Below are 13,829 nucleotides of genomic sequence, written 5' to 3'. Positions count from 1 at the left end.
AGTTTGTTTATATGAAGTGAAAAATGACTCTTTGCTGATAGGGGCAAATTGTTAAAAGAAAATGATTGATTGCTAAATGGGTTGTACTTTAAAGAATAGGTAGTAATAAACAATTTAGCGATGCACCAAAAAACGCAAAAAGGTAGACTACCTTGAATTCATTTATAATGTCTCTTTAAAAGCCTTTCTTTTAACAGCATCTCTGATGACAGCAACCTTTTCCAAGCAATCTGGAACGTCTTCATTAGGGAAGTTTCCGTGTTTTAAAACCAGGATTAATGGCTGGGTTTGTGTTACACGATTTGGAGATATGTGAGTTATAGCCAACCCTAATTTGGATATGCAGATTTTATGATGATCTTTGAAATTGAATTGGAAATTCCCATTTGTCATTTCAAACATGATATATTCTGGAGTTCTAGAATAACGTCTTAAAAAGACGGTTTCTTTTCTCTTTTCTATATCACTAACTTTGGATAAATTACTATTCATATATTTGGCAAAGAAATCGACAATTTCTAATTGTCTCTTTGCTTGAGTTGGCGGATGACTAACTGAGTTTTCAATACATGTCCAGCCTTCATTTTCATGATAAATCAACTCTAAGAATCTATCTGAGTTGTTTAATTTAAGTATAGTGTTTTCATCATTGAATAAAACCCCAATATCATCGTTGTTAAGTTGATAGGAGAAACCATACTTATTCGAATAGTCAACCCATTTACTAATCAAAGTAGGATTATCACATTGAGGTAATTCCAATGATTCCAAGGAATTAGTATCTTTCGAATACTCTAGTCTTCTCATATTTTGATATGTTTCATAACAGATTTGATTGAGACGTTTAATTGAAGTCGAGAAATTCGAATTGAAATTAACTCTTCTTGGTTTTCCCAATTGACTTGGATCAACTTCTTGATATTTGCTTCTAGTATCATTTGGAGACAAAGATGTTGGAAGCAAGGCTCTTGGTTGTTCTGAATGCAAATCTGAGCGTAATATCTCAACCGGATTCTTAGATCTTGGAGTATAGATTCCAGCATTAGTCTTTGTATTAGTGAAATTGATTGCCGATTGAGTTCTGGTAATTTGTTCAAGACCTACAGGAGTCTCACTTAAACTTATTTCATAAGTCTTGTCTGGGAATGGACCTTTAAACCATTCATAGTTTAAAATTTCATTAACAGTTGGTCTATTCAAAGGATTTAAACTTAATAAATCCTTAATTAATGCTTTTGCTGAGTCTGAAATTGGCTTATCTTCAGGAAAAGTATATTCAGTTTTTTTAATGCGATCATAAATTACTTGAACATCTTTAGCTTGAAATGGAGGTTTACCAATTAATAATGCATACATCATAATACCAATTGCCCAAATATCAACTTCAAAACTATGACCAGTTTGCTTACCACCTAAAACTTCTGGCGCAATATAGTTTGGAGTACCGCAAATGGTATATTTTCTTGAATCATTAGCTGGTAAAACTGATGCAAGACCAAAATCACCAATCTTTAAGTTCATTTCTGGGTCAAAGAAGATATTACCTAATTTTAAATCTCTATGAATCACTCTTCTAGAATGCAAATACTGAATAGCACCAACAATTTGGACCATGAAGTATCTAACTTCAGGTTCAGACACTCGTTTTCTAGTTTTCAATAATTCCATCAATGATTGATTTGGACAGATTTCCAATAATATATACACATTGATATCATCTTCAAAACAATCAACAAAGTTGACTATATTAGCATGCTTTAAAGATTTATGAATCTTAATTTCTGATAATAATTTATTTTTGGTTTTTTCATTCTTAATAGAAGCTTTTGCGACAGTTTTAGCAGCATATATTTGACCAGATGAATCTTTCATTTGAAAACAACGAGCAAAACCACCCTCACCTAAGAAGTTACCACGACGATAATCTCTACCTGTTCTGGTTCTGACAATCGAAGGAGGAGTCTTACATAATGAAGATAATTTTTCCTTCTTTTTCTTTTGTTGTTTAGCTTCAGTAGGTTGTAAGTTTTCCTTTGCAAGTTTAATTGGTTTTATTGGAGTGATTGCACTAGGTCTAGAATTTAACTGACCGTTATTCAATGGTTGCAAGGGTTGAACACGACGTGTAGACATTTTATTGAATTTGTATTCAGTATATTTACTATGAAAGGGGAAAGTATTTATGGTTACAAATAAATCAACTTGGCTGTGAAATTTTGTATAGTTTGATTGACACTGATTTCAATTTGATTCGTTTTTATTACTAACTCAATAGAGTAGATTCTTTCTATCAACTTGCTTAAATATGATTTGATCTTGTAACTGTATGCTATGCAAATCAAAAAAAAAATTAGTTACCCGCTATGATTCTTTTTAATGAGATGGAAATCGTTAAACGAGAATTCGTTCAGAATGTTTTTGTTTTCTACTTTGGGTGGAAAAGTGAATATCCTCAAATATTGGAAACAACAAAACAAAAAACTCTTAAGTTGAAGTAGGATTTTGGGTTTTCAAAAACGGGATAGGATGAAGGATATTTAAACAAACTTTCTTCCCTTTCTTTGTCTCTGAAACAATTGGAAAGTAAAAGGAATTAATTATAAGTTTAATATGTGTAAAATTACATTCAATTTTTTTTTTTCTTCAACTGGGTTTGAATGTTTATTTACATTTCTTCCACATTAGGAATTCAAGATTTTGCAATTGTTTTTCTTTTTCGATTTTTGTTTTTGGTTCATCTCAATTGAGTAACAAAAACATCAACTGATCACGTGAATTTCTTGAAATTACTATTATCCTCATCTGTCAACTCTTTGTTTATTTATTTATTTTGCAGCCTAATTCAGTTAAATCTGTCAGAGAATTAAATAAACATCCAGTTTAGAACCTAATAGGCTAAGTTTATAAGAGCCAAGGGATGGCTGCAATATAGCTAGAATGTGAAATATCTTTAATTACCCTCAATCACCTTCAGGATGAATTTTAAATACAATTGAAACTGTTCAGTACTGTTCAACTCGTCATTTACTCTATTTTATTATCCAGTTACACATTACTATACAATAAATACTACAAATCTCGTTTTACAAATAGTCTGCTCAATTCAAGTAACCTTTACAACCAGGAGCACCACAAAGACATCTAATACGTTCCTCATCATTAGTTTCTCTCTCAAATTTATAATCATAAGTAAGTTCTTCATTTGCCTCAATATCTCTTAATGCATAAATGACAATTCTCTTTTTACCTTCAACCTTAATAATTTTAGCTGTACAACTTGGACTACAACAATGATTAATAAATCTTGCAATCCCACCTTTCTTTGTTGCATCAATAACTGTATTCTCATCAATTCTGAAAAGATATGAAGATCCAATACCAGTCTTCAAATATCCATGTTCTCTCTGTTGGGCAACTTGCTGTCTGATTCTTTCACCCACATATTCAATAATCATTTCTTTAGCTGCAATAGGTTCCATGGCATATAATCCCCAATTGTGAATTGCCGATCTTGCAAAAGTTACTGGCTTCTTACGTTTCGTCAACGCATTCAAACTCAATATTTCTGATTCTGAACCAATCTGGGCAGTAATATCAGCAGCAAATCTCCTATTCTTGGCTCTATTGACACGAGAACTTTGAATAGCATTATTTTCATTGATTTTTTCGTCATCATCATCTTCATATTGGATGGTTTTGAGTGGTTTATGTATTTTTCGACGATGAGGTAAGTAATGAATCTTATCGGCATCATTAATCTTTCTATATGGTTCACTACGGAATGAACCGGATTCTGATTCCAAATGAGAAGGTAACTCTTCGATATTTTCAACTTCTTCTGCAGCGATCTCTTGAGCAACAAGTTTAGATGCCTTTTGTTTCCATGCCCAATATTCGATGTTCTTAGTATTTGCGGAACTAACTTCGGCTTCATTGAGTACTTCTTGAGCGATTTTCAAATCTTCCTCATCCTTTAAGATATTTTGAAGAGCTTCCAAATCAAACACAGCAGATGGTGGTAATTCCGGATATACTGTAACTGAACCTTCTTCTGTTGGCTGGTACTTAAGATCAACATCCGCATAATCAATCTCCATAGATATCGGCCCAACCATTTCTTCTTCTTCTTCTTTCTCTTCAACCACTTGTTCTTCTTCTTCTTCTGCTTCCTCTTCTTCCATTTCTTCATCCGATGACACATCAGATTCTAATGCTCTAGCTAATTTAGTTCTCTTCCGCTTTTTAACATATTGGTCATTATCCTCTTCTTCCTCTTCAGGACTTGTAACAGTTGAACTACGATCACGTTTCAAAGAAACAACAGGAGTGACTGACCGACTAGTTTCCTCATCTTCCTCGTCCTCATCTTCGTCTTCTTCATCGAAATTAAGTGCATGCTGCATAGGCACTAAATTTTTTCTTGCTTTTCGTTTATTCACCTTGTCATCAATTTTGCGGAAGGAAGGTAAGGAGAGTTTTTGTTGCTGTCTCTTTTTCTCGAGAATTGATAATGCATCTAGTTTCAACTGATTATTTGATATTATAGGTTTAGGTTTGATTATTTCTTCTTGACTCTTTAATTCTTCTACTAATTTTGGATAATTTTCATGACCAAGTAAATCCAAAATTGCAGGAGCAATGATTCTTTCTCGAATATCCTTAGCCAAAAATGTTTGAAATTCTTTAATTAACATATTGGTAGCTTCTTCTATAATGTCATTCTTGTTTGAAGAGGTTTCTGTATCTTCATTTTCATCCTTAGAATACCCTTCTGGTATCGCCAATTCCATATATATTCTATATTCGAAGAATTTCCTTCCGTCTTCATTCATAAAACATCGTTCACATTCTTTTAGGGAGTTGAAAACAATATAAAATCCAGTTTTATCAGATAATACCCTTGTCCAATCGTATTTATTAAGAACTCGTTTAATATCATGAGATGAAATCTTCTTGGTCGGTACATACTTGTCTTGAATAAAAATGTATGGACGATCTTTAATATATTTATTCAAATCTTTAGGCATAAACACCCCATTAACGACTTTATTTTGTCGTCTGATTGAAAGAATAGTTGAATTTGGTCTATATTTAGTTGGAGGCTCGTCTTTTGCTTTCGTCTTTGCCAATTCTGCTTGCTTCTTCTTCTCTTCGAGTTCTTTCTTCTTCAATTCATTATTCTTCTTCTGTTCTTCTAATAATTGTTTCTGTCGTTTCTTTTCTTCTTCCTCTCGTTTTAATATTTGTACTTTTAGCTTGTCTTTAGCTGTTCTCATTTTTCGATTTAATAATTCACCTTCACTATCATTCAATGCAATTTTAAGAGGAACCCCATCAACTTTTGGAGTTTCAATCTTAACGGTTTGAATCAATTTTTTGGCCAATCTCATAGCCTTTTCTGGATTTCCTTGGAACTTAAAAGTGGCAATTCCTAATGAAACTCCATAATCTGGATCATTAATGAACTTCATCTCTTCAATTGCATCTCCATAACTCTTGAAATAATTAGATAGATATACTTCACTTGTAGTAGATGGAAGGTCCCAAACCACTAATTGGGTTAAGGGTGCCGGACCCAATGAATCTTTATCGAATATGAATTTGGGTTGGGGTAATTGTTTGAAAGGAAATTTTTTAGACTTTTTATTAGGTTTTTGGAAATATTGTGCTAGATGAGATAGCCTTGGATCTGCCAATTCTTTTGAATCTATTCCTTCTCCATTGAATCTTATCTTTTTCGATTTTGATTTCTTTTCTTCTTTAGATAAATTCTTATCGAATTCAGGATCATACATAACCTTATAGTTCTTTTTCGGATCTACAGGTCGACTGAATGGCAATATCTTGGTATTGTCGCTATGAAGAAGTAATTTAGCAAATTCCGAATCCTTATGATTCTCTCCGGTTGTTATACTAGTTGATCCAGTATTCCTTTGTTGTTGTTCCGCAGCCGCGTGTGACATTGGAGTACTCATACCAGAAGAAGTCAAACTATCAGATGAGGCATGATGATGTGGTGTTCTCGAATTTCTCTCTGATGAATACGAACTCCCTCCTCCATTCTGAGATGCTCCTGGGATATATCGGTTTTCGCTTGCATCATAATGACTACCTTTGTTTAGATTCAACATTCCCCCGACTCTTGAGTCATCACTTCGATTTCCTTGATTGTTCCTATATTGATCGTCGTGCCCCCTATAATTAGATCTATATCGGCTATCTCTATAGCCACCACTATACCCTCGATGGTAATAGCCTTTGTTGTATGACATATCAAACTTTATTTCACCTGTGTGAATCTCCGTTTTTGAATTGAGATCAGTCTTTTTAAACTAGACTAGAAAACAAATAACGAGGAATATATTACACTTACAGGCTTTCTCAGGTCTAATATAGATATGTATTGATTTTCTTTTCTAGCGCTTATGACTATCTATGAAAATTTATCAAGAAGAAGGGGAGATCTTTCAAATGGAGGTTTTTTTTAAAATAAAGTAATTTTAATTTTTCTTTTTTTTTTGACTTTTGACGTCTTGCGCGCGTTTTGTCTCCTTTCATCGGTCATTCAATATCAGGGAGTAAGAAAAGCATACAGAGGATTGTTGTACTGACTCCCCTGGAACAAGAGCATAGGAAAATAAGCCCAAGAATAGTCACAATTGATGCAATAATCTCTTGGATACTAAATCTACAATAAAATTGTACAACATGAAACAAATAAACTTATGGAAATGCAATGTTTTGTAAAAATGAAAATTGTGAAATAAATAGGAATAAAAAAAATACTACTAAAATACATGGATTTATGAATGATTTCTTGGTCGAGAATGTCGTTTCTTCTTTAGGAGAACAATATCTTAAGATTGTAAGGTTACTTGGTTCTAATATGTTTCAATGGACCAGCGGAATGGTAAAAGTTGGCAGAATAATCCTTCTTTCTGAAATGTCTCTTTTTTGGTTCTTGAATATAATAATCCCAACTTTGATTTTCTGCAAATCTAATAGCAGATTCCTTAGTATCGAATTTCATTATAGTACCTTGCATGTAATCAGCCGAACCTTGATAACCCATTAAATCATTCTCCCATCTATTACCTTTACCTAAAATATCCCAATCCAATTTCCAGTTTCTAGTACCAAAAGTACCTGATTGTGTTGCTGGCTTGGCTTCTTGATAGATTCTTACACATCTTTTGGTGATTAATTCTTTTGGAGCTCCTGAAATGATTTCGGCTCCACTGTAGTCAACAGCTTCAATGATATCTTTTTGTTTTAAAAGGGTTGAATTTGAGAAACAACGAATTCCACCTCTGACTGGTAATGCTCTTATAGATACTCTAGATAACATTTTTGTTTGTATTATGTTTATGTCTCCTTGGATTGCAATAGTTGCCAACTTTTCAGTTTGATTTTTTTCTTCAAAGTAATCAATTTTCTTTTCCTCTGGTTGGTTCAAAAAAGTTTCACACGTTACCCGGATATAGATGGCACGTGATAAACAATTACAAACCACCCATTCCAATTTTCAATGGATACCGCTCATCAAGAAGTCTTAACAACGATACAACTCATTAACTAAACATGGCATCGGTTCAAATTAAACAATCTCTTCGAGATATTTTACCTAATCATCATGGAGATTTCCCACCAAAACTATTGGATTATATAAATTCATTATATCAACTAAGTACCCGAAAGACAAGAGTACTTCCAAACAAAGCAGAAATAGCTCGTTATCATTTATGTACATATCTGGTTGTTGAAAGATATAAAGATATGTTTAATTTACCTGAACCTGATATAATGCGAATCCCAATTCAACCTAGATTAGTATCGAAATTGCTTGATGATTTCAGAGAATTAATTGATCAAATTGCGTCATCTTCGGCGGCATCATCACCAAGATCGAGTCCCAGGAAAGCAAAAGTTGCTTTCCAAGAACCACCTACTACACCTTCTAGACCGTCAACCGCTACAACATATACTCCTGCATCAGGTTCACCTTTGAAGAGAATGAGACAGATTCAAAATGAAGATGATGATCCTGAAGTTACACCAAACACAAAAAGAACAAAACAACAACGTCTTAAAGATATAGAATCTCCCTTTAATCCAAAGAAGATACAAAGCACCCCAACTAAACTGGATGAAAACAACAAAGAACAAAAAAGCCCAAGCAGGAGATCATATTTCTACGATAGAAAAACGGTACTGTTACTGGATTTCATTTCATTTTGTAATAATTTTCATATTCCTGCAGAAATAAGTGCCAAAATGGTTCAGTCATTTCTTATTCATAAACATAAATTTGTTAAAAAGTCAGATTGGTGGTTAGCTACTGCTATGATTCATGCTGCATATATTCGAATTAATAATAAATTATTATCTTCAAAAGTAGGAGCAAAGAATGAATTTTTAGAATTACTTTTCCAATATCAAAAAGGAGGATTAGTACAAAAGAATTTCCAATTTTGGTGTGATACTGTTAATGATTGGATTAAGGATGAACAATGGGTTGTTGATATGGAGAAAAAATATATGTATACTAGAGAAAGTATGGAGGAAGCCAATGAGATTGCTGAAACGAAAGCAAGAATTGGGGAAGGTTGGGATTTATTATGCCAATTTGGGGCAATGGTAAATGGTGAGATGTTATTTGAATCAGATACTCAGAAAGAATATTATGAAACTTGGTCTAAGAGTGTATTGGATGCTGTTGAAGTTGAAGTTGACGTTTCTGAATCTTCTCCAGAAATGATACCACAATGAGAGCTTCTTATAATAACAAGCTTCAAATCCTCTAGCACTTTAGTCTACAACTTTGGGCAAACAAGGGAGATATTTCAATCTTCGGTTGTACCAAGGCACTGTATTCATTCTTTCCGGAATGAGCTTAGTTGTGAGCCTAGGTGTTGTTCTTTTTCTCCCTAAGAAGATAGTGAAAATTCATTTCGTCTCCTGAATATCAGGGGAGAGATCGAGCTAACGGAATACGAAGAGCTTGAGAATTTTACACTACACATTTAATGTAGGTTCTTAGAAGTAGATAGTTTAACTAACTTAGTTGATTTGCATTTAAACCAACGTAACTAGCCTGGGGACTTCTCTCCAAAAGAGGGATATCGTCATTTTATACACATGCAAAAATATACAGAAAAATAAAAAAAACTGTTAACAAATCTTTAATTGTAAAAGTGAAACGAAAAAAAATGTTAAAACCCCTAAACTTACACTTAATGTGATTGAAGAATTGAGACAATTGCTTCTTCGCATACCCACGTAATCTTTCATTCACTTAGGAATGTATAATCTAACTAATAATTTAAGATTATCGTGTGCGCGCATCAGCCTCATCACCAAGAAAATAGAAAAAAAAAAATTACGTTTTATTCATCACACTACGAACTTTACTAAAGCTTTAAGAGGTAATCATAACCTTCACTACAGTACTACGAATCAGCATCCATCGATGTCACATAACCCATTAAAGAGAGAGGCAGATAGCCTATTAAATGGACAAGTCAAGAAAAGAATTGCAAGAGATCAAGAAGATGAAACTTCTGAATCTGATTCTAATTACTCAGATATCGAACAACCAGTTTTTGATGTTCCAGTCACAAATAGCAAAGGTTGGCAACAAACTATAACGAAAGTTGTCAAATCGGTAGTTTCAGTTCATTTCTCAAATGTTGCTCATTTCGATACTGAAACTGCTCTTTGTAGTGAAGCAACTGGATTCGTAGTGGATCTTGAACGTGGGTTGATTCTTACTAATAGACATGTCGTCGGACCTGGACCATTCACTGGATATGTCGTTTTTGATAATCATGAATCAGTGGATGTTAAACCAATTTATAGAGATCCGATTCATGATTTTGGATTTTTGAAATTTGATCCTAAAGAAGTGAAATATTTAAAACTCGGTCAACTTGATTTAGAACCCGAATTGGCAAAAATCGGAACAGAAATTAGAGTAGTGGGTAATGATGCTGGTGAAAAATTGTCCATTTTAGCTGGGATTATATCTAGATTGGATAGAAATGCTCCAGATTATGGGTCTTTGACTTATAATGATTTCAATACTGAATACATTCAAGCTGCTGCTTCTGCTACTGGAGGATCATCTGGTTCCCCGGTTGTCAATGAAGATGGGAAATGTGTAGCTTTACAAGCTGGTGGTTCAACTGAAGCATCCACAGATTTCTTTTTACCTGTTTATAGACCAAAAAGAGCATTGAAATGTATCCAAGAAGGCAAACCAATAACCAGAGGAGATATACAGGTTGAATGGCAATTAAGACCATTTAATGAATGTGTGAGGTTAGGTTTGACTTCCGAAGCCGAAGCTAAGGCAAGAGAATTATTCCCAAATAAAATCGGTTTACTTGTTGCAGAATTAGTTTTACCTGAAGGTCCAGCTGATGGACTTCTCAAAGAAGGTGATTGTTTGATCTCCATCAATGGCGAATATATATCCACTTTTATAAGAGTCGACGAAATCTTGGATGAAAACGTCGGCAAGGAGTTAGAATTCGTGGTTCAACGAGGTGGACAAGAAATCAAACAAACCATCAAAGTCGGAGATCTTCACGCTATCACCCCAGATAGATTTGTTCAAGTCGCAGGTGCTAGTTTCCATAATCTTTCATATCAGGTTGCAAAATGTTACGGATTGCCCGTCAGAGGTGTCTTTACCAGTAATGGATCTGGTTCGTTTTTATTTTCATCAAGTGATCCTTCTGGTTGGTTAATGGAGACAATTGATGACAAGCCAGTGCCAAATTTGGATGAATTCGTCGAGGTCATGAAAAATATCCCCGATTATGCTAGAGTTCCGGTGACTTATCGTCATGTTTCTGATATGCATTGTGAATATGTTCAAACTATTTATATTGATAGACATTGGGATAGTTCATTCAAGATGGCTGTTCGTAATGATGAAACTGGTTTATGGGATTTTACTACCCTTCAAGAAAAGCCATTGGAGCCAATTACTCCACAGCCACAAAATGCAAAATATATTGATATTCCAATTAATGATGATTCTAAGAAAGGTTGTTCTTCTTTAGTAAAATCATTTGTTCAAGTTAGAGCTATTATCCCACATCCAATTGATTCTCATAATTTCAGAAAAGGAGTATGTTATGGTGTTGTCATTGATGCCAAAAATGGGTTTGTATTGGTATCAAGAAGATACGTCCCTCATGATATGTGTGATATTTCTCTTATATTTGCTGAATCTATTGATGTTGTTGGTAAAGTCGTTTTCATGCATCCACACCTCAATTATGCTATTATCAAGTATGATCCATCTTTGGTATTGGCCGATGTCAAAACTCCTAAGTTTGGGACTACCCCATTAGAAAGAAATGACAAATCATTCATTATTGGGTATAATTCCAATTTGAGATTAATCACAGAAGATGTTAAAATCAGTTCTGTCTCTTCTTTGAACGTTGGTGCATGTCCAACTGCTCCACGTTATAGAGGTACCAATTTGGAAGTTATATTATTGAACAATAAAATTGCTCATGAATGTGATGCTGCTATCTTAGTTGATGATGATGGTACTGTGCGTGCATTTTGGTTGACCTATTTGGGTGAAAATAATGAAGTGACGTATAGAATGGGATTAGATGTTACTGACGTCAAAGATGTTATTGATTTGTTACAAGCTAATAAGATTCCAAAGAACTTGAGAATACTCGATGCCGAATTTGCATCAATGACTGTGTTTAATGGAAGAGCTAGGGGTGTTTCACAAGAATGGATTACTAAATATGAAGAAGCTTCTCATGATCGAATTAGATTTTTGGCTGTTGATAGAGTGGCTGCATCTAGTTTAGGACAACCTGCCAGTCCATTAAAGACTGGTGATATAGTTCTTTCTGTGAATGGTAAGTTGGTTAAAAGTATGAGAGACTTCAGCTGTATGTATGAAGACAAGAGTTTAGAATTCAGAATTGTTAGACAAAAGAAAGAAATGACATTACAAGTTCCAACTATTGATACTTCTACATTGGACACTTCCCATGTTGTTTTTTGGTCTGGTGCACTTCTTCAAACTCCTCATTATTCTGTTAGACAATTAATGAGAGAAGTGCCATCCGAAGTGTATGTTACAGAAAAATCTCCTGCTGGACCTGCTAGTCAATACGGAATCCCACTTATTACCTTTATAACTCATGTAAATGATCAAGAAACTAAAACTCTTGATACATTTATTAAAGTGGTTAGAGATATTCCTGATCGTACTTTTGTAAAGTTGAGATTGGTTACTTTTGATAACCTTCCAGTTGCCATAACTTTGAAAACTGATTACCATTATTTCCCAACCACTGAATTTAAAAAACCAGAAGGGTCAGAAAAATGGATAGAAATAGAATACGAAAGAACATAGATCGTTATTTATACTTTTAAAACAAAGCAAAGATTCTTCATATAAGTATATAAATTTGTAGATTAGTATCCTCCTTTTTTTTTTAATTAAAATCGTCTTTATTTGAAACTATTTACAAGCTATGCGATTGACTAACTATTATATAACTTTGATGATTTGATTATCCACTTTTATTCCCTATTTAAATTAAACCTCTCTTAAAGCATACCAAGAATTTTCTTCAAATGACCTCCTTTTGAAGTAACGCTAGTTGTTCCATTTAAATGCGATAAGGATGGGGCACTGAAATTACCATTTCCATGATTTCTACTTGCACACTTTCTCTTTACACAAGTACCTCTTTGAATCATTCTATTACGGGCAGCACTACGAGTTTTCATTTTGGTTCTTACTTGTATTAAGGTATTCGTTATTGGCTTCTTGCCAAATATAGAACGACTGGAATTTTGTATTAAACTCAAGAGCATGATCAATGGTTGTCTATGTATGTGTCGTTGGTATCGAAGAAATCGTTGTCAAATCGTACTGTAGAATTTATCACCAAAAAAATTTTCGTTCTGTAAAGTTGTTGATATTGAGTTTGCGCACGACCTTCCATGGTTAGTCATGGCGGCCACCAAGTTTACGTAACAACTCCATAATTAACCTCATATTTCTCTTCTTCATCTTCGCTTGAAGAATAGCCACTTACTATTGTACCTGCGGGTTCGTTCTGTGTGGTTAGTTTTATGTTTTCTTGGCTCCCTATACTATTTTCTGATATTTCTGGCTTCTTTAGGGAAGAAGAAAGTACACTCTCAAGCTTCTTGGGATTCGCTTTAGCTATAATTCTCGGTATCTTGTTTATTTGTGCTTTCTTAACAGAAGATGTCTTTAAAGTAGGCGATTGATCTGATTTCCTTTTGGCCCCTTGTAGTTGTTTGAATCGTTTGAGTTCAATTGTCTCTTGTTGTTTTATTCTCATTTCCTTCTCAAGATCCTTCTGTCTCAATTCTTCATAGAATTTTGCACCTTCTTCATCTAGGATATATGAAGAATTTTGTGTTTCTAGTTTCTCTCGATATTCTTTGAATCGTTTCTCTGTTGGATGTTAGTAACTGGTCAAATTGCATCTAAATTTGCAAGTTAGTTGTACGCACCTCTATTTTCTTGCAATTGCTGCTTTAATGTTTTCCTTTCTCCTTCTGTAGTGTCTTTATCCTCTGCTTGCATTTTGATAGAGTTTCTTTAGATTCAATGGTCTCTCGGTGGGACGTTTGGGGATCCTTTTTTTGAAGAGTGGGGGGGATGGATGAGCTGAGGAAGAAAAAATAAATTATTCCCATACAAAACAATGATACTAAATTTATTTCTATAAAAAATATTTAACCTACCTAATCAACGATATAAATACGACCTTCATAAGGAGTTAAGACATCGTGATCGATTT

General features: G+C 34.0%; 6 protein-coding genes across 6 annotated transcripts; 2 read left to right on the top strand and 4 right to left on the bottom strand. All coding sequences in view use genetic code 12, as the record gives it.

Annotated features, from left to right (window-relative positions):
• Positions 1-162: 162 nt before the first annotated feature.
• Positions 163-2,133, bottom strand: CDC5 (polo kinase; the record flags this gene model as incomplete). The annotated part of the gene is made up of 1 exon (XM_049409099.1): positions 163-2,133. One exon carries the CDS (start codon positions 2,131-2,133, stop codon positions 163-165), a length of 1,971 nt encoding a protein of 656 aa, XP_049261610.1.
• A 965-nt stretch (positions 2,134-3,098) lies between these two features.
• Positions 3,099-6,272, bottom strand: SET1 (histone methyltransferase; the record flags this gene model as incomplete). Its single annotated transcript, XM_049409097.1, has 1 exon — positions 3,099-6,272. One exon carries the CDS (start codon positions 6,270-6,272, stop codon positions 3,099-3,101), a length of 3,174 nt encoding a protein of 1,057 aa, XP_049261609.1.
• A 599-nt stretch (positions 6,273-6,871) lies between these two features.
• On the bottom strand, positions 6,872-7,348 carry J8A68_005070 (uncharacterized protein; the record flags this gene model as incomplete). The annotated part of the gene is made up of 1 exon (XM_049409096.1): positions 6,872-7,348. One exon carries the CDS (start codon positions 7,346-7,348, stop codon positions 6,872-6,874), a length of 477 nt encoding a protein of 158 aa, XP_049261608.1.
• Positions 7,349-7,581: 233 nt separating this feature from the next.
• Positions 7,582-8,769, top strand: J8A68_005069 (origin recognition complex subunit 6; the record flags this gene model as incomplete). Its single annotated transcript, XM_049409095.1, has 1 exon — positions 7,582-8,769. The coding sequence occupies one exon, from the start codon at positions 7,582-7,584 to the stop codon at positions 8,767-8,769; it is 1,188 nt and encodes a 395-aa protein (XP_049261607.1).
• A 700-nt stretch (positions 8,770-9,469) lies between these two features.
• Positions 9,470-12,400, top strand: NMA111 (Nma111p; the record flags this gene model as incomplete). Its single annotated transcript, XM_049409094.1, has 1 exon — positions 9,470-12,400. One exon carries the CDS (start codon positions 9,470-9,472, stop codon positions 12,398-12,400), a length of 2,931 nt encoding a protein of 976 aa, XP_049261606.1.
• Positions 12,401-13,022: 622 nt separating this feature from the next.
• On the bottom strand, positions 13,023-13,612 carry J8A68_005067 (uncharacterized protein; the record flags this gene model as incomplete). Its single annotated transcript, XM_049409093.1, has 2 exons — positions 13,023-13,465; positions 13,540-13,612. The coding sequence occupies 2 exons, from the start codon at positions 13,610-13,612 to the stop codon at positions 13,023-13,025; spliced, it is 516 nt and encodes a 171-aa protein (XP_049261605.1).
• Between the last annotated feature and the right edge of the window lie 217 nt (positions 13,613-13,829).

The sequence above is a fragment of the Hemisphaericaspora subhashii genome, assembly GCF_019202705.1.
Source record: "Hemisphaericaspora subhashii strain CBS 10753 chromosome Unknown scaffold33, whole genome shotgun sequence".
Lineage (NCBI taxonomy): Eukaryota > Fungi > Ascomycota > Pichiomycetes > Serinales > Debaryomycetaceae > Hemisphaericaspora > Hemisphaericaspora subhashii.
Note: the sequence above shows the minus strand (reverse complement) of the source record. Positions and strands in the feature narration are given on the sequence as shown.